The 21,246-nt window shown below is 48.5% G+C and overlaps 1 protein-coding gene across 1 annotated transcript in view; it reads right to left on the minus strand.

Moving 5' to 3' along the window:
- Window positions 1–3,189: 3,189 nt before the first annotated feature.
- Window positions 3,190–21,246, minus strand: part of LOC140411383 (NACHT, LRR and PYD domains-containing protein 3-like) — a 41,527-nt gene continuing 23,470 nt past the window's right edge. Inside the window, exons 6-7 of the mRNA XM_072500498.1 lie at window positions 4,349–4,516; window positions 3,190–3,280 (exon numbers count right to left, since the gene is read on the minus strand). Of these exons, the coding sequence (XP_072356599.1) occupies window positions 3,190–3,280; window positions 4,349–4,516 (259 nt within the window). The remainder of the gene's footprint in view (window positions 3,281–4,348; window positions 4,517–21,246) is intronic.

Genomic DNA, 21,246 nt, shown 5'->3' on the forward strand with positions numbered 1-21,246 from the left:
ACCCAAACAAAAAACAATGGGGAATGAAAAAGAGGAAACCACAACCACCACTGTAAATAATGGAAGAGAAAGAGCAAAATGTATAGTTGAATCCAAACGATGTGTAAATATTTCTCTTTCCTCTCTCTTACTGTTCCTTATTTACCCTTTTTTGTAGACCACAAAAAACTCAATAAAAACATTTTTTTCAAACTTCACCAACCCTTAATTCAAATTCCCACAATTTCCTATGTGAAAGAATTAACCCCTTCTTGTCAAATCTTCAAAGAACAAGTCAGACAAAAAAATCATCCAGTCAATGTTTAATTGATTCAGTAACATAATCTTTCTTTGAATAATATTTCTTTGAAAAAGTTGCAGACACGGATACCCAGCAACATTAATAACATAATTAATAGGTAAATAGTACAATGAATAAGAGATTGTCAGCTCATCCTATCACCACCAGGAAACATTCACTCGATCACTGATTATCAAATTATAGTTCAGTTCAATTTAGTATCAAAGATTACTGCAGATTGAGATTTACTTAGTATCACCTATTCAGGAATCTAATTAATCCATTCAGTATTCTGTCTATCCAATGCAGTTGCTTAAAGGATAGGTTTTGTCCTGTTATTTTGCCCGAAACGGGGGATAGTAAATAGGCCGTGCTTTTTGCACTCGGCCCAATTCTCTTTTCCATTGTCTGTTGTTTTCACCGATGAGGTGCTCATCGATGGCGCCCTCTGTCTATTCAAGGGGATACAACAGATCCCAACCGCTTTACTCCAAGAAGATATGGGGAGCTCCCCAGTGTCTGCATGAACATTTATCCCTCAATTTGCTGCTATTCGAAATCGGCAACCTCACAAAAACCTTTCAAGTCCCATGTCAAGTGTTTAAAGCATCAGTTTTACAGCTGATTGACAAGTTTCTTTTCCATACATTTCCCAGCTGTGGGTATCATTGGTAAAGTCACTATAATTGTCGACTCAAATTGCTCTGAGATATTGCTGTTGTGCAGTTCTTGAATCATTGATCGAACTGTTCGATAAAACTAAGCAGAATACTAGGATACTTCAAAGGAATCACATTGGAGGGCGCCTGGAGCCAGATACAGAACAGATCAGATTAATGATCACTGACAATTTATTTTTAAAATCCAGTTTCTATTAAACCGAATTAAAATTCTCAAACTGCCATTTGAACTCCTGTTCTCTGGATTATCAACATAACCTCTGGATTTAGTGCAGCAACATAACCAATACACTTCCCTCCCACAGTCCAAAGATGTTCAGGTTAAGAGGATTGGCCATGCTAAATTGCCCTTCGTGTCCAAAAAGGTTAAGTGGGGGTTACTGGGTTACGGGTATAGGGTAGATACGTGGGCTTGAATGGGGTGCTCTTTGTGGAAGCCGGTGCAGACTCGATGGGCTGAATGGCCTCCTTCTGCACTGTAAATTCTATGACCCTATAACTGAAATCCATTCCATTAAATGGCCATTTATCTCATTGCAATTTGTGCGTTGTGTTAATTGAGTCTCAGTCACAACATCGCAAACATATATGAAAACTGTCATGAAATGTGTTGTTTTCTTCATGTTACTTGATAGTTTCACTATATCTGTATTAATTCCTCATTACAGTATGGTGATTAATTTGACATTGGAGTTGTAATTTTTACATTAAATATAGTCTTATCCCTCTGCCCTTGATCTGTCAGTCTGTGGCCCCAGTCAATATCTAAAAAGAGGCATCTTTCTTGTGTGAACTTGTTCCAATCAGGTCATTGCCGATTACAAATTATTGGTTCTCATTCCTTGATTTTGGAAGTCTGATGAATACAGTGAAACTTCACCATTTATTATATCAGAGTGAGAAGAGAATAACAAATCGCATAAGATAGGGAATGTAAAATAAAGCAGGAAATAATGTAATGTGCAGCAGGTCCACCAGTATCTGGAAAAGAGCATCATTACAACAGAGTTATATCATAAAGTACCTGACCCAGAACATCAAACTATTTTCTCTCTGATTAAATGCTAAAGATCGTGCTTTGTGTTTAGTCCATGCATTAGGCCCACAGAGGTTCAGACTGTGGATCCTGACATGGATGCTGTCCATTTAGTGAAGTATAGTTAACAAAGGGTAACTCAACATCCGGTTGAGTCAGGCTTGGGGTAGGGGGGGCTAATCACACCTCAGAGGGGAGGGGTATGGAGTGTGGAGAAGGGTCGTCCAGGATGTGAGGGGGGAGTGGGGTGTTGAACAGTCCCATGACTGGTTTGGGGAAGTCCTGTTAGCGGGAGGGTGGGTGAGGGGAGTGTAGAGATCAACAGGGCTGAAAGGTGGTCAGTGGAAGGGTGTGGGGGGGAGGAGTCCTGTGGGGTAGGAGGAGAAAGTTGTGAGTATCCCATGTTGGGGAGAGAAGGTCAATTCAAGAGTTACAAAACAGCAAGAAGTAGTTTGAATTCTTCAAAATGTTTCTGGGTAACTATCGATGTAACGCAGTCGGAACCATCAAACATCTGTGATTTAAGTCACATTTTCAGATAGTTCCCAATGTAGGGAAATTGCCCATCAGAAATCTGAACTTTGCAGGCAATTGTCATGCCATCCTTACCTGAAACCTGGGTGGAAGACACTGTTCTGTTTCCTTACTTCAGGAAGACGGAAAACCATTAATACTTACAGTATGATTTCCCAGTTACGCAATCTGTTGGAACCTCCCAAACAGAATACTTTTCCTGCATCACTCCATGCAGTGGGTGTTTGTCCCTATTGGACGATGGAATCTATCCCAGTTGAACAGACCCTGTCCCCATTCTGAACCCCACAGGTTAACTTCCCAGCAGGGTATTAGTCATTGATACTGAGCAGCAACCCTGGGTACTTTACCCTCAAACCCAGGAATACTGTGTAATTGTCAATGCCCCACTGAAGCCTAGACTGATCCCCACCCTGGGTCCTTCCTCTTTGTACATTTCCCCAGTGACCCATTGGGGAACATTCAGCCCCTGATCTCCTGCAGATGCAGCACTGTGGGGCCCGGTGGCGGAGTCTCGTGACCCTGTTGCTGGGTCTCTGATGTCACAATGGGAGATGACACTCACTCAGCTCGAGGTAGAAACTGGGAAACGGCCAATAGGATTTCAACCTGGAGCCCGGCCGGTTAAAGGGGAGGGACAGGAAATCAGACAGAAATCTTCAGATAATGAGAGCATTCAGTCCAGGCCTGGATCCCTGCAGCGACTTCAGCTGATTTTTTCCATGTGAACTGAACTGATTATCCTCCAGCCTGAAACGAATTAAAGATTGAACAGGAAATAAGCAAATTGAACACCAGTGTAAATAACAGGAAAGTGGAGTTTATCAGACAAATCTCTTGGTCGCTGGATTACCGGAAACCAGACAAACGACTGACAATGCGCTTCAGGATGTCGGACACATGGACCTACGTGGAAATTGCCCCAGGGTTCAAACTTCCATTGGGAAATTCCCCTGCTGCCAGTGACCCTATGTTAATGTCTCTGGCTCCGAATTAGATTTGGAAACTTGGAAACGATCCGCAGGGCTCCCCGAGATAATTGCCCAGGAAATGTTAGACAAAGTGAAACCTTCTAATACCTGGGTAACTCCACAACAGAGTCCCCCAATCACCTCCACTGATCACATACCGTCCCTCCATCTGACCCCCCTCCCAATTCATCTCAACTACCCCACAACCACTCCACCAACTTGACTACCTCCTGAACCCCTCCAACATACTCTTTGACCAAATCTGACCAAACCCTGACCTGACAATGTTGCTGACCGAACCCCATAACCCCGACTTAACCCCATTACCCACTAAGTTCGATGACCCAACTACCCTCCCCAACCCGACGAGACGCCTCCCCAATTAACTTTCCAGATCCCGATCAGACCTGAATGGCACCCCAACCTCTTGGCTATCCCCCAAATCCCTTCCTGATCCCTTAATGAACTACATGACCCAGCTATTACTTCCTTGACACTCCCAATTAACCATTTATTCACACACTTCACTCACCTACCTACCCAACCATCTACACATTTACTAATATTAATAAAAATTCCAGACCTTTAACCTCATCAGAGACACCTTGTGCTGTAAATTGGGTGTGTTCCCTATCATCCTCGACTCGACTCTGCTCTGATGGAGCTCCTTAGGGTCACTGTGCTGAAGATTCCGCACAAATATGCAGCACTTTCAGGTTAGGAGAATCTGTGCACACAGCTGCTATTCACTTATAATTGCTGCTGCTTGGAAGATTCAGGCCAATTTATATTTCAAAATCCCCTTCGTATCTTAATTCTTACACCAGAAATTAACACAAACACTCACTTTATCCCCGCCAGACTCCTGCAGGTCATTATGAAGTGGCGGAGAGCAGGGACAGATTGGTCTGTGAAGGCATTTGCCTGTAGGTTCAGATCCGTCAGTGACTGGTTTGTACTGAGAGCATAGTCGATATCCTCAGCACAAGTATCTGTGAGAGCGTTATTATACAGACTGGGGATGAGAGAGATAAAAAACAGCAGAGTAAATCCCAGTATTTTAAAGAATTTCATCAACAGCGATAATAATGTACAGTAAGAGACATTCAGAATGCACAATTCAGGACTGGTGTTGTGATGGGGGTGAAGATATTGGCTGTGATTTTGACATAAGCTATGAAGTCCTGACATCAGGTGTGCATGTGGGTGGTGTGAGCAGCATCGGCAGAGCTCTGAACATAATATTGTCAGAGTCAAACATTTAATCGTCTGGCAGGCTGGGGGAGCCATGCACTAGGATGCCATGTGCAGGGGAAGTCCCAGCTTCCCAGTTAAGACAATGCTGTCACCATCAATTTTAAAGGCAGTCAGCAGCACTTTCAAACACTCTGGAGGGACAAGCAAGGGAGCTCTGCTTACTGAATGTAGAGCTAAAATGGGCAAAAGGCAGACCAAACACTGTTCCTAGTCACTGATGCCTCCCATGCTGCTCAGGCGCAGAGGGATGTTCTGTTTCCTCAGGAGGGGAGGCGATATCCTATCAAACCAAAAAAGTGTGGATGGAAATTGTTGAGGAAGTAAGCATGTGTGGGACTGTGTTTATGATGCTACAAAAGAATCAATGCCCTTATGACAAGCTGAGTGCAGCACACAATATTCAACGTACAGCCTTCCATCTCTGTGGAGGCATGATGGACAGTCAGGCTTGCAGCAGCATAGGGTAGTGCCTGTCTTTGATGTGTGTGTAACCATGAAAATTTGGGTGCTTGTGGAAAAGACCAAACAATGTCAGGGAACGAGTCAATGTGGATTGTGGCATTGGATCTTTCCTTCCTTACACCAATGGAAGATGAAGTGCTGGAGCAGGGTGGACTGAAGGCGGAACGAATGCTTTGTGGAGCTGGGAAAGTGAATGGCCTAATGACTGGCCACAGGAGAACCTCTGGTGACCACAAATCTTTGAACGGGATTATCTGCGCCACCCATGGCGTTTATCGTGGCAGTGGAGGTGGCTTAATGTTGGGTGGTGGCGGGATCTTCTGGTCCCGCTATGGTCAATGGGAGTTTGCATTGAATGCAACCCCATCGTTGGGAAACCTGCAGTGGGGGTTCACCAGCAGTGGGACTGGAAGGTCCAACCACTGGAGCGGCTGGAAAATTCCAGCCATCGTGCTTTTGTATCCATCACTGGTCACACAGAACAGTCTGAAGGATATAGATTGAGTTGGAATAAGAACAGAATAACTAGGAGCAGGAGTAGGCCATTCAGGCCCTCGAGCCTGCTCGATAAAATTTGATAAGATCCTGGTTGACCTGATTGTGCCCTGAACTACACTTACCTGTCGCCTCCCCAGAACCCTTGATTCCTGGTTAATCACAAATCTATCTTAACTCGGCCTTGAATATATTCATTGATTCTGCCTTCACCAGTCTCTCGGGAACAGAATTCCACAGAGTATCGACCCCCTCATCTTAGTCCCCTGATTGTGGACAGACAACACACATGAGCTTACACACCCATTCTTCTGGGCTTCAGATAACAAAAGCTCAGTCTATTTGATCTTTCTCCACAGGACAATCCCTCTATCTCAAAGATTAATAAAGTGAACCTTTCCTTCGTTAACCATGAATGGTTCATTCTTCCCAGAGAATTTTATTTTTCATTGGAATATATCTTTGTTGAGACTTATGAAATGCCTCCTTAAATGTCTGCCACTGTTTCTCTAGTGAACAAACGTTTGTGCTATTTACCAGGTACACTTTAGCCAACTCTGTCCTCATACCCTTTTAATTACCTTTATTTAAGTTTAAGACACGAGACTTCAACCAAGGCATCTCACCCTTAATACTGAAGGAAAACTTCTAACATTTACAATCACTGCTGCCTGGAGGCACCTTTGAAATGATGTCTTTAACTAATCTTGACTCATTGCACATTACAAGGTTTAAAATAACCTGTTCCATGGTTGGCACTTGGACATACGACTCTAAGAAACTGTCTTCTATACATTCTAACCGAACAGGGTCGGACCCAGTCAGCTGAGTGGTCGATGGACCAGTCGGTGAGCTTCTTAAATGAGAAATTTACCCAACAACGGAAGGAGAGTGCAGAGGACCTGGCTCAGGCGGTGGACTTGATCAAGGCAGTGGTTGACCGTGTGGGGACGAAATTGGCGGCTTAGGGGCAGGCGATCCAGAGGTTGGAGGAGCAGGTGGGGGAGCAGGAGGAACAGTTCACCTCAATGGCAGCAGAGATTGGGATGCTGCGTGACCAGCAGAAGAGGCTGCTGGAGAAGGTAGAAGACCTGGAAAATTCCTCTCGGAGACAGAACATTCAGATTGTGGGTATGCCGGACGGACTCGAAGGATCGGATGCTGGTGCGTATGTGGGGAAGATGTTGGAGAAGCTGTTTGGGGAAGGTGTGTTTGATCGACCGTTAGAGGCCGATCGGGCCCACAGGGCACTAATGCGCAAACTCCAAGGGGGGCGAGCTGCCTCGGACGATCGTGGTACGATTACATCGGTTCCTGGTGCAGCCATCTGGGACGGCCACTTCCAACTAGGTACAGAGCAACTCGCAAAGACTGATGGGTAAAATGGACAAGCCACGAATCAGGCAGGTAGAGAGCCTGAAATGCATATTTGTCAGCAAAGTCCAGACGGCATCAAAACTCCGTCCCATTAGCCTGTTAATCAGGCCGATTAGCAGGTGATGACTCACCTCCCCCATAACAAAGGACTGGTACTCCAGCAACTTAGGACAGTCCCAGACATTTCGGCGCCACTCCCTGTCCAAGGGAAATGCAAACAACGGGGGAAATGACCGCTTGGGGCACGTCCAGCCATCCAGATCCCTGCCCATTTATTGGCTAAAGAATTGAACAGAGTGATCAGGGATCACCCAATTAGTAAAGCCCAAATCGAAGGACCGCCCAAAAGAGCGCAAAAGACTCCCAAGTATAAAAAGAAGAGTTCGCGATATGTTCGCTCTCATTTGGCCTTGGTACATCGGTCACGGCTATCGCCAACTGCAGCAACACCAGAAGCAAGTTCGAGTTCAACGCCCACTACCAGACGGATGAGCCCAGCTGAGCAGCAGTTACCACTTTGAACCCAAGAGATCCAGAATTGAACAGCAGCCACTATTTCCTGACCGAAGCTGGGTGCCCGAAGTTAAGTACAGGTTGTAGATTAAGTTGATAGATTAACTAATAGGCGTAGTTGACTAGTAGTGTTTATGTTGCATGTCTAATTGTATGTAAATAAAGTACTCTTGACCTTGAACTAACTAACTAGTGTTTGGCTCTTTGGTCGATAGTCGGTTGAAACTTGTGGTGGTATCATTTGATACCTGGCGACTCTAAGAATTCGGACATAGACAATAAAGAAAGAAGGATTGCCCTAATTGGAACAGAGCCACAGAAAAGACCAAGTAGTAGAGAAAACGCAGAACAGTTATTGGCAACTCTGGCGGGATTTGACCCAGAAGTGACCGTGACACTCCGAGCGAACCCACCAAAGCATTTGAATTAGAATCCAAATTGGCAAAGTAAAAGAAACCACAAGCGAAACCAGTATCGATCAAACCTCCAGAATTCGGAAATGTGTAATTTGCATGCGTACTAACAAAGGGATACAAGGTAAACTCGATAGATTTTGTTGCGTGAAACTTTCGGGAGTTGCGTAAACTGGAAAATAGCTTAAGCCGTACCCGTGTTTGCACCACCGCTTTATTCCCCCTTGTTCCAAATTTCCAGTTAGAGACTGAAGTATTTGTCGGGATGGCCATAAAGGCAATGCCTTATGCATCCACAAGAGCCCGAGGTCGCAGCGACCAATAGATCAAAACAGTGTCCCGTATGAGAAGAAGAGATCAGGAAGTACATAAAGGGGAAAGGATGGTCATTCTGGTCTGAACTTTGCGCGAATGAAGAGACAGGTCCTGGCAGCATAGGACAGACTTGGTGGGACAGCCTGACCGAGATCCATAAAAAGAGTTTGACTAAGGTTCGTAAGCCGATGGCAATCGTGTCCTGTCTGGCACAATTGCGAGGCACAGAAGAGGCAAGCAGCTAGATGAGAAGGAGAAAAGTATAGAGGGAGATTTAAGTGAATGCGAGAGATTAAATGTACAGCTCCGGGAGCAGTTAGCAGCGAAGGACAAGGAAATGGATGATGTTAAGAGGGCACATCAATCCCGTCTCGCCCAATATTAAGGGTGGACAGGAGCTATGCAGAGGCCCCCGAGGAGGGACTATTTAGGGAGCGACGGAACCTCCAGACGGAATTCAACTTGCTGACTACTGGGAAAACAGAGGCGCAGTGGAGGAAAGCGCAGGGGGCAGCATATGAGTATGGGGAGGAGGCGAGTCGGATGCTGGCACATCAGCTTCGGAAGAGGGAGCCAGAGGGAGATTGGTGGAGTTAGGGATAAAGGGGGGGGGGGGGGACGGTGTGGAATGTGGTGGGAATAAACGAGGCATTCGGGACTTCAATGAGGAGCTGTATAGGCCTGAGCCCCTGACAGGGGAGGGGGGGATGTGCCAATTACTAGATCGGCTGAGGTTCCTGAGGTGGAGGAGGAGCAGGTGGTTGGGCTGGGGGCACCGATTGGGCTGGAGGAGCTGGTTATGGGACTAGGGAGCATGCAGGCAGGGAAGGCCCCGGGGCCGGATGGGTTCCTGGTAGAATTTTAGAGGAAGTACGTGGCCCTGTTGAGCACGTTGCTAATGAGGACTTTTAATGAGGCGAGGGAGGGGTGACCTTGCCCCCGATGATGTCCAGAGCGCTGATCTCTTTGATCTTGAAGCAGGGCAAGGACCCTTTACAGTGTGGATCGTACAGGCCGACCTCGCTCCTCAATGTCGACGCGAAGTTGCTAGCGAAGGTTTTGGCCACGAGAATTGAGGACTGTGTCCCTGGGGTGATTCATGAGGACCAGACGGGATTTGTGAAGGGTAAGCTGAACACCAATGTGCGGAGGCTCCTTAATGTAATTATGATGCCTTCGGTGGAGAGGGAAGCGGAGGTAGTGGCGGCTATGGACGTGGAGAAGGCCTTCGATAGGGTGGAGTGGGAGTATCTTTGGGAGGTGTTGCGGAGGTTTGGGTTCTGGGAGGGGTTCATCAGTTGGGTTAGGCTACTATATAAAGCCCCGGTGGCGAGTGTGGCTACGAACTGGCGGAGGTCGGAGTGCTTTCGGCTGTACTGGGGGATGAGGCAGGGGTGTCCGCTGTCCCCCTTGTTGTTTGCACTGGCAATAGAGCCGCTGGCCATGGCATTGAGAGAGTCCAGGAACTGGAAGGTATTGGTTCGGGGGGGGGGGGGGGGGGGAGAAACACCGGGTGTCGTTGTATGTCGATGACCTGTTATTGTATGTTGCGGACCCAGTGGAGGGGATGGCGGAGGTCATGCGGATCCTTAGGGAGTTTGGTGACTTTTCGGGGTGTAAACTTAACGCAAGCTCTTTGTGGTGCACCCAGGAGACCAGGGAAGGGGGGTAGACAAGCTTCCGCTGAAGAGGGCGGAAAGGAGCTTTCGGTACCTGGGGATCCAGGTAGCTAGGAGTTGGGGGCTCTGCACAAGTTCAACTTGACGCGGTTGATGGAGCAGATGGAGGAGGATTTTAAAAGATGGGATATGTTCCCACTCTCACTGGCGGGTAGGGTGCAGTCGGTTAAAACGACGGTCCATCTGAGGTTTCTCTTTGTATTTCAGTGCCTTCCCATTCTGATCCCCAAGGCCTTCTTTAAACGGGTAAGCAGGAGCATCATGGGATTCGTGTGGGCGAATAAGACCCCGAGGGTAAAAAGGGTTTTCCTGAAGCGTAGCAGGGACAGAGGAGGACTGGCGTTGCTGAATCTATGTGGCTACTACTGGGCAGCCAATGTGGCGATGATCCGTAAGTGGGCGATGGAAGGGGAGGGGGTGGCGTGGAAGAGGCTAGAGATGGCGTCCTGTGTGGGCGCGAGTCTGAGGGCGCTGGTGACGGTACCGTTGCCACTCCTGCCGACAAGGTACACCATGAGTCCGGTGGTGGCGGCGACTCTGAAGATTTGGGGGCAGTGGAGGCATCATAGGGGTGAGCTGGGGGCCTCGGTTTGATCCCCGCTTCAAGAGAACCATCCGTTCGTCCCGGGAAGGATGGATGGAGGGTTTCTGAGCTGGCATCGGCGGGGATTAAAATAATTGGGGACCTGTTCATTGATGGGACGTTTGCGGGCCTCGGGGCACTGGTGGAGAAATTTGGGTAACCCCCGGGAAACCCTTTTAGGTATATGCAGGTGAGGGCGTTTGTGAAATGGCAGGTGAGAGAATTCCCGCTGCTTCCAGCACGCAGGATTCAGGACAGGGTGATCTCGGGAATATGGGTTGGAGAAGGCAAGGTATTGGCGATTTACCAGGAGCTGCAAGAAGAGGAGGAGACCTCGGTGGAGGAGCTAAAGGGCAAATGGGAAGAGGAGCTCGGGGAGGAGATAGATGAGGGTCTGTGGGCTGATGCCCTGAGTAGGGTTAATTCTTCCTCCTCTTGCGCAAGGCTCAGCCTGATACAGTTTAACGTTGTTCACAGAACGCATATGACAGGGCCGAGGTTGAGTAGGTTCTTTGGGGTGGAGGACAGATGTGTTAGGTGCTCGGGAGCCCAGCAAATCATGCCCATATGTTCTGGACGTGCCTGGAGCTGGATGGGTTTTGGAGGGGCTTTACGAGGACTATGTCCAAGTGGTGAACGCCCGGGTCAAACCGAGCTGGGGGGTAGCATTTATTTGGGGTATCGGACGAGCGGGAGTGCAGGAGGCGAAAAGGCCGGTATTTTAGACTTTCCGTCCCTGGTAGCCCGGCGGAGGATTTTGCTACTGTGGAAGGATGCGAAGCCCCCTAGCGTGGAAGCCTGGATTAATGACATGGCAGGGTTCATCAAGCTGGAGAGGATAGAGTTTGCCTTGCGAGGGTCTGTGCTAGGGTTCTTCAGGCGGTGGCAACCGTTCCTAGATTTTCTCACGGAGCGTTAGGAGGAGGTCAGCAGCAGCAACAACCCAGGGAGGGGAGGGGGGCGGGGTAGGGGGGGGTTCTTCTGGGGTGGCGTTTCGGTTAGGGTAGGGTGTTCCCTATTTGTGTTTTTATTGTTATATGGGGGTTATTGTAGTTTTTGGAAACTCTATGTATAATTCTTGCGGGTGGTGTTCTTATGCTCTATGGGGTTTGTTGAAAATCTGTTGAAAATTTGAATAACAATATTTTCAAAAAAATAAAAAATCCTGTCTCGCCCACCTGAGGAGCTTCCAAATCCAATATGATAAAGCCTACCAGAACAAACAGCGTGCTGTACTGGTAAGAGAAGAGACAGAGAATCAGGTACAGCAGCTAAAGAAACAATGTGAGGACCTAAAAGCAGCCCTCCGAGCACTCCACAGTTCCACCACGGAACAGAGGCAGTGTTCGATGGACCATGCCAAATGCAGGCAGCAAATTGCAAGGTCGCAATCCCTGCTATGAGTTCAAAATGGGTTTAGAGACACCTTTGGCCCACAGCTAGACCAGGAAGACGGCGTCGATTGGCAGGAACTCAGCAAAACGGCCCAACGGTACGTAAGCGAGACCGAGAATCAAAGTAGAGCTCCCCAGGCCCCGAAGAGAAAAGCACCCACACCACCGACTGCACAGGCAGCACCCAACCCAATGAACCCCATCACCACAGCGCAGGGTGACCACGGGAGACCAACCCGATTTTGTGTACACCACCCCATTATCGATCACGAGACGCCCCTGAGAAGATAGATACTTTCCACCCCACGTCGGACCCACGTCACTTTTTCGAGTGAGCAAAACAACAAACCCTTATGTATGGTTTAGACGAGCTGGAGCTCATAGTTATGTGCTTAGAGCCCTCAGTTAGTTCAGCCCTTCCCGACCCACAAAATGTAGGAGGAGGTAGCCTCCAAGAAATGAAAACGGCCATTTTAGAGCCATAGGGTATAACAGAGGAGATCCGGTTGACGGACTCAACCGGTGCAGGCAGAAAAACGGAGAGCATCCCACAGCGTTTGCTGGACGCCTTTGGATCCATTTCACTGCGGTATTCAGTGAGTTAGCCCGTGCCCATCTATCAGCAGACAATACGGCCAAATGGACCAGTACGTTAGTGTCCCACGCCACAGAGGCAGGACAGAAGGCTTGCGCCAATTATGACTCCTCAGACCCAGCACACAATGAAGTGTGGGTTCTGAAACGATTGTCCAGAGCTTGAGAACAGTCGATGCAGAAAAAGACAGAACATGAGACATTGGATGCCACAATGAACCCAGTAAGGGCACACCAAGACCCCGCATGGGTAAATGAAGGCAGAGGTACAGCGCAGCACCCCAAAACACAGGAATGCTATAATTGCGGACACAAAGGACATTATGCTTGAGAATGCAATGCCCCCCGCGAAGCAGAAAAAGAATCAGCACCCAAACGCCCCCCACCCGCAGAAACAATACCTGACCCAGTCACCGCGTTAGCGCCCAACCAGATAATTCGGCCAGGAGTGGCACTGATTGACGGTGTTCAGACTCCCCAACTTGGGTCTGCGATACCCTTTGGGCTAAGTCCGGAAGACCTTTAGTCACAGGCACAGTCCGGGGACACCCCGTAGAGTTCCTTTGGGACACAGGAGGGTCCCGAACCACGTTAAACTCCTCCATCATGTTCCAGAAAGAGATTTGGCCCACTACGGATATCATTACCCTTAGTAGCTTTACAGGTCACCTCCAGCAGGGACACATCACAGCCCCTGTGGACGTACAGCTCGGTAATATTGGGACAAAACATTCGGTTGTTTCAGTAGACTTGCCCCAGGCAGTAGAACACATTCTAGGTATCGATTGCATGAGTACACACGACCTCTCATTCGACCCAGTTAACTGATGCATTTGGAAAATGACTAGAGCAGCACGAGCCCCCGCCACCCTCAAAGTAGGAGATTATGCCCATAGAATCAGCTCAGTAGGAGAGTACTGGTTTGATCCACAAACCATTACCACAGACAAAGCAGTTAGAGAGGTTTTTAAAATACGTAAGACAGCATTTGCCGAGCACAAGCACGACTGCGGTAAAATCCCAGGTGTTGTAAACATTACAGTTCCCGATCCCAAGCCCCAGAAACAGTACGGCTTTCCCCAGCAAGCCGAGGGAGAGATAGCCAAAGAAATTCAAAGCTTATTGAAACAAGGTGTGATTCGACCCGTTGCATCGACAAATAATGCCCCGATTTGGCCAGTAAGGAAACTCGATGGATCATGGCGACTGACCATCGACTACAGAGAATTGAACAAAGTGATTCCCCTAGCAGCCCCCTCCGTTGCCACAAGTCCCGAAACCATGTTGTGACAGGGACTCCAGTCGAAATTTTTTTCGGTATTAGACATCTGTAATGGCTTTTGGTCCATTCCACTGGACAAAGCATGCCAGTATAAATTTGCGTTCACCTTCCTGGGACAGCAGTACACGTGGACGTGCCTTCCACAAGGCTTCCGCAACTCCCCCTCCGTTTTTCACAGACAAATGGCAAACGGATTATCTAAATTTTCCCACCCTGAATGCCTTGTTCAGTATGTGGACGACTTGCTCCTACAGATTTGCTTCTTTCTGAATTATTGGAACTCCTTACAACGATTGGATGCAAAATTAATCCCAAGAAAGCCCAAATTCTTTAGGGAAAGGTGACTTATTTAGGTACAGTCATCACGCATGGGAAGCGTGAAATAGAACTCAAAACGGATTGATTCCATCGTAATTTTCCCTTGCCCCAAAATGTTACAGCCCTCCGGTCATTTTTAGGACTGTTTGGTTACTATCAGAACCATATCGATGGATTCTCCACAAAGGCATCCCCACTCTCCGATTTACTAAATAAACAGGCAGCATGGAAATGGCTTCCACAGCACACAGATGCCGTGGATGCATTGAAATGCGCCCTGAGCACAGCCCCCGCTTTGCAAGCCGCCGATCCCCACACCCCGGTACGCAATAGAGGTAGCGACCACAGGTCGCACCCTTTCGGTCGTACTCCTGCAGGAAAGGCACGATCATCTGGGACCCGTGGCCTATGCCTCACGAGTCTTAGACCCGGTCAACAAGGATTTTAGGCCTGCGAGAGGCACCTATTAGCAGCTTTCTGGGCGGTACATTACTTCTTGTACATAACCGGACTCAACCCAGTCACTATTTTGACCGAGCACACCCCGACACAGCTTTTATTGGACGGCAGACTAAAAGATGGCACAGTAAGCCAAATTCGAGCAGTGCAATGGACCCTACTCCTACAGGGTCACAACATCACAGTAAAACGGACCAAAACGCACATGTTTCTGGCCGATAACTTGCATTATTCACATGAGTGTGAGATCATAGCCCCAAAACACACCACAGGACCCTTTGTTCCAAAGTCGGGACCAAGAAAGACAGGTATCGGACCCCAGCCCACAGACAAAAGCCCTGAGAATTTATGTAGACGGATCCTCCACAGTCCTTGAGGGGGGGGGGGAGGATAACAGGCTGTGCCTTTTATGTAGAGGATGTGCAGGGACGCGCTTTAGAAGAGATAGCTTTAAAGTTGCCTGGACACTTAGGTTCGCAGGCAGCTGAGTTAGCGGCTGTTGCTTACATCGTCCAGCACCCTGATTCATTCCCGACCCCTGCAGACATATATTCGGACAGTTTGTACGTCTGCAACAGCCTAACGGAATTCCTACCCCTGTGGGAATCAAGAGGATTTATTTCCGTGGACTGAAAACCTCTACCCTCAGCCCCACGACTAAAACATATCCTTCAGACAGCTAAAGGCAGAGAATATGGCATCATCAAAGTAAGAAGTCACCATCGCTCCTCCCCATCCGGTAATGTGAAAGCCGACACCCTAGCAAAGGCAGGCTCACGGCATGGCCACTTTTGGCAACCCCCCCCCCGCCCCCCCCCCCCCCCCCCGCCCCCCCAGAGTGCCCCAGGACATGCAGTTCAGGTCTCACAGACCAACATCCAAGACCTAGCCCAGGCACAAAAAGAAGACGAAGCATTAAAGCAGATTTAAAAGGAAACTCCCCAGCCCCTTATGAAAAATTTAGAAATTCTTTGACGGTCCACGAGGGAATCGTTTTAAAAGTTGGAGCTTATGTAGTCCCCACCCAGGACAGGAACAAAATAATTTGCAAGTTCCATGATGGACATGGACATCAAGGGATTGAATCTACCCTTGACCACCTCCGACCCCTCTGCTGGTGGCCCAAGTTGAAAACCGACGTGTCTACTACGTCGAAAACTGTTTAATTTGTGCTCAAAACAACCCCGATAGGTATGCAAGAAAAGCCCAGCTCCTACACACGCGCCTGTAAATGGCCCGTGGACAAACCTCCAGTTGGATTATATTGGCCCCCTCCCCCCTGCAGAAATGGTTACAAGTATGTGTTAGTCGTGATAGACACATTTACGAAAAGGGTCGAAGCGTTCCCATTGAGAACAAAAACAGCCAAGGCTACCGCAAAGGTCTTAAAAGAACAGGTTATTACAAGATGGGGACTCCCCCGTAGTATTGAATCGGACCAAGAGTCCCACATTACGGGAAGGGTCATGAAAAATGTAATGACCATATTTGGAATTAAACAGAAGTTCCACATTGCCTATCACCCATAGTCCAGCGGCATTGTGGAGCTCATGAATTGAACGCTAAAAGTGACACTTAGGAAAATGGTGCAGCAGCACCAAACAACATGGGACACAGGGCTCCCATTCGCACTGATGTTTATCAGGAACACAGTGTCGAGCTCTACAGGATGGAACCCCCATACCCTCATGACCGGACGACCCATGAAGGGTACCGAATACTTATTCGGACTTCATTTGGCCAACCCCGCAGTCACCGCCCTGACCCATGAGAAAGCAGTCCAGCACATGGTAGAGAATATTAAAGCAGCACAGCTCGCTGCAGCTGTTCGACTAGGCGCTAAACAAAAGCAGAGTAAGGCCTGCTTTGATAAAACAGACGGAATATACAGTCAGACAGCAAGAAATGATCACCTTGTACAACACTAGTTCGTTCCTCTCCCCTAAATTTGCAGGAACCTATTCAAATTCAGACAAGGCAAGCCCCTCGGTTTATAAAATCACGTTTCCAAAAGGAAAATCAGGATGGTTCCATGTAAATCAGCTTAAGGTTTATGGAACGCAGTGCAGCCACTCGCACCACCTCTCATTGGCGATGGCAGACACTGAGGACTGCTCACTGACAACCCGAGTTCCCCTTCCCCAGCAGCAGCACATCCACAAACAAGACCTTGATCACGCCCCCAGAATCAAATTTCACCCTGACGCTTGATTCGGCTGCCTGCGACAACGACAGCTCTACCGAAGCCCCTGAAAGACCCGAAGAATGATTCCTCGAACCAGGCCCCAGTCACGACAGGCCCAAACACCGCGACGAAAATACGCTCAGCCTCTTTGAAACAATTTATCTGCCCAATCCAGAACCTGACCCGCCACCCGAAGATAGCGACACCCCCCTTGCAACCTCCCTATGGACCATGAAGCACTGGCACCGTGACAACTCCTGTCGCTTGACAGGAAATGACGAGATGGACCCCATATCGGCTCAAGCCGCGTTAGCACGCAAACTCCATGAAAGAGTTTGGCACCCGGGAGATGGTGACAGCTACTAGTCTCACTCCCACCGCTTTGCAAATCTTTTCGAAATGGAACCTTGAGGTGTCCAGATGATGAGAGTCAGGAACCGATGGAGATTTACTGTGTCCTGTACCCTGATGGAGCCTGCCCGCTTTCCTTTCTTTAATTTGTTTATTTTAATGTTGAATGTTTGTTCTTTGTGCAACTATTTGTGTCGACCTCACTGAATTTCTTGACAGTTTATTCTTTCGGCCTCACACCAAAGTTCTTGATGCAGCCATAATTACTTGTCTGACGCCACATGGCAGTTAGTGAAACAAGTTTGTCTGGAATCCATGTCGTTACAAATTCATACCGCTCTTGAAGGTCACTCAGGCAGTGGAGTAACAGCACTGATCCCCTCCCTGCCTGGGGACTCCCTATTCATTTGGTCAGCCAAGCTCGGGTAATGGATCAACGGTACTACCCGGGGATCCCACCCATTCTTGCCCTGCCACGGATCATACGCACCACCCCATTCGACTACTTAAAGAATGGTCTTTGCCACTACTTTTACCCTTCCCGGCAACCCTTCTGTTGCTTTTCCCCCAACATACTATTTACATGAAAGAAACACTTGGTTGGAAACACAAGTTTGCAGAGGACGGAGAAATTGTCCACCCACTCAGCTCATCGACCACAGGCTGCGAGAATGTTCGTGCTGTGACACAGAAATTGTTTTTGGAATGTCTTGTCTCCGCAAATGGTTGGGGTTTTTTTTAATGAGGGAGTGACATATGGTGACGATTATAGTGGGAAAATTGATGTTAAGGAGACATAGACGGACATACGAGATGTTAAACAACACGATGATAACAGACACTATGCTTGTTCCCTTAGAGAGATACGAAGACACTCGACGGTGAAGGAAAACCAAAACAAGATGAAGTCGACCCTGATGATCGGCACCATGATCATCGCTGGAACAGTCCAGTTACGCGCGTTACCCACTTCTACCCCCTCACCACACAGGCCCCGAACACGACCACCCAACACGACACCCCGAACCCGGACACTACACCGCACACACACCCAGCCACCGATACCAGCACATGGTGTGAGAACCTGCTCAAGTGGTATTCACTGTCCTACACAGTGGAAGCCTTACTAGTAATAACCATATTGTACAGTGTCATTCAGACAATTAGATAGCAGAAATCAAGACGGAGAGCCTCCCGCCCCCAGTGTATACATTTAGAGTCCCTTTCCTCTGACTCCAGCAAACCCCACACTCTTTCTGAACCTTTTCTTGAAAAATTCCGCGGTTGTTGTTTTTGTTAATAAAGTTTACTTTCTGTGTATGAATGTCAGTGATAGGAAGAAATGCGATGCTGCTATCGGATTTTTTTTTGTATTGTAACAAGAGCAGCATGAGTGTAGTCTAGTTAGAGGCAGTTAGAGGTTCCCCTTTTAAAGAATGTTAAATGGCCCCCTAGAAATTCTTAGACATGTGTTGTTTAGGGAAATTAGGTGAATGTTTTTGGACCCATAGGACAGAGTAGAGTAGAACCTGTCCTTGGTTAAGGGTACCCGGCATCCCAAGAGAACAAAGAAGACCCAGTATTGTGATCCTTCACGCTTCGCGTTGAGGATCAAGAGGACGGAGTGTGGGATGGCCACTTCCAACTAGGTACAGAGCAACTCGCAAAGACTGATGGGTAAAATGGACAAGCCAAGAATCAGGAGGCTCAGAGTTTGAAATGCATATTTGTCAGCAAAATCCAGACGGCATTGAAACTCCTTCCCATTAGCATGTTAATCAGGCCGATTAGCATTTGATGGTCCATCTCCCCCAAAACAAAGGACTGGTACTCCAGCAAACGGGGCAGCCCCAGACATTTCGGCGCCACTCCCTGTCCAAGGGAAACACAAACAATGGGGTCAATGACCGCTTGGGACACGCCCAGCCATGCAGATCCTTGCCCACTTATTGGCTAAGGAATCGAACAGAGAGATCAGGGATCACCCAATTAGTAAGGCCCAAATCAAAGGACCGCCCAAAAGAGAGCGAAAGACCCCCTCCCCCCCCCCCCCCGAGTATAAAAAGAAGAGTTTGCCATATGTTCGCTCTCTTTTGGCCTTGGTACCCTGGTCACGGCCATCGCCTACTGCAGCAACACCAGAAGCAAGTTCGAGTTCAACGCCCACTACCAGACGGATGAGCCCAGATGAGCAGCAGTTATCACTTCGAACCCAAGAGATCCAGAATTGAACAGCGGCCACTGTTTCCTGACCTAAGCCGGGTGCCCGAAGTTAAGTACAGGTTGTATTAGTAATAGGCGTAGTTAACTAGTGTTCATGTTGCATGACTAATTGAATATAAATAAAGTACCCTTGACCTTGAACTAACTAACTGGTGTTTGGCTCTTTGATCGATAGCTGGTTGAAATTTGTGGTGGTATCATTCGATACCTGGCGACTCTAAGCATTCGGACATAGACAATATAGAAAAAAGTATTGCCCTAATTGGAACAGAGCCACAGAAAACACCAAGTAGTAGAGAAAACGCACAACACTGGACAGGGAACGCATTATGAGGTGCGTCAGGCAGACAAGGCGATGTACGTGGGAAGATGTTGAGATCCGGGTGTACCAAGACCTGAGGGCAGAGCTCCCTAAAAGGAGGGCGAGCTTTAACAAGGTCAAGTCGGCCCTCTACAAAAAGGGCATAAAGTTTGGACTACTGTACCCGACTCAGCTATGGGTAACCTATGGGAGCCGGGAGTGGTACTTTGGCTTGGCAGAGGAGGTAGCGGACTTCATGAAGGAGAATAGACTGTCAGGAGAAAGAGGATCTTGAACTTTGACTGAGGAGAACCAAATTATGATTTGTAAAACTTTGGATCCGTGTTGTTTGGACTTATTTCGGGGGTTTTGCTTGTTTCTTTCTGGGGGGGTTTCGGTTCAGTTTGGGGTTAGGCTGGTATGTAGTAACTTGTAAAGGAAAGAGGGGTGGGACTTTGTGCTCGGACCTTGGGAGGGATTGTTTGTTTGTTTTTGCTTCTTGCCTTTGTTTCGACTGTTTGCACTAAGAGTGAGTAAGATGCTAGGCGCCATGAGCTGGAGCTGCCAGGCTTGCTGGGAGGGATGGTTCACGGGAGCAAAGTGGGGGCTGAGTTGAAGACCGATGTGGGAGGGGTGGGTATGGGAACTAGACTGCTGATGGGGAGGGGACTTTCAAAATGGAGGAAGTGGAGGGTTGATGACAGTGGTTGCCCGAGGGAGGGCCAGGCGAGGTGCGGGACATGGGCCGTAGACTGGCCTAGGAGAGGTTATGGTTGATCGGTGGGGAGCATGGGGGAGCCCCCCCCCCCCCCCCCCAGGCTGGTCACGTGGAACGTTTGGAACTGAATGGGCCAGTCAAAAGGGCCATGTGTCCGCGCACGAGGCAACTGAAGGAGGATGTGGCCATGCCGCAGGAGACACATCTGAAGGTGGGGGATCATATTAGGTTGAGGAGGGGATGGGTTGGGCAGGTGTTTCATTCGGGATTAGACGTTAAAACGAGGGTGGTTGCAATCCTGGTCAATAAATGCGTGGCGATCGAGTTGGGGAAGATAGAGGCGTACCCGGGGGTGTAGATATGTTATGGTTAGTGGGAAGTTGGAGGGATGGCCGTGGTATTGGTAAATATATATTCCCCAAACTGGGATGATGTTGAGTATGTCAGGCGGATGCTGGGGAAGACCCGGGACCTGGATTCATATCATCTGATTATGGGGGAAGATTTCAACACGGTCCCGGATCCGAGGCTGGATTGGTCGAGTTCCAGGTCTGGGAAGGTATCAGCTATGGCAAAGGAGCTGCGCGGGTTTGTGGAGCGCTTGGGGGGGGGGATCCGTGGAGATTTGGGAGGCCAAGGAGTAAGGAGTTTTCATTCTACTCCCATGTGCAGAAGGTGTATTCCTGGGTAGACTTCTTTGTGTTGGACAAAACCCTGCTGGCTGAAGTGATGGATGCTGAATATTCAGCAATTGTGGTGACAGACAAAGCCCCACACTTGGTAGACCTGCAAGTTAGCAAAGGAAAGGCCAGCGGCCGCAATGGAG

The sequence above is a fragment of the Scyliorhinus torazame genome, chromosome 4, assembly GCF_047496885.1.
Source record: "Scyliorhinus torazame isolate Kashiwa2021f chromosome 4, sScyTor2.1, whole genome shotgun sequence".
Taxonomy (NCBI): Eukaryota; Metazoa; Chordata; class Chondrichthyes; order Carcharhiniformes; family Scyliorhinidae; genus Scyliorhinus; species Scyliorhinus torazame.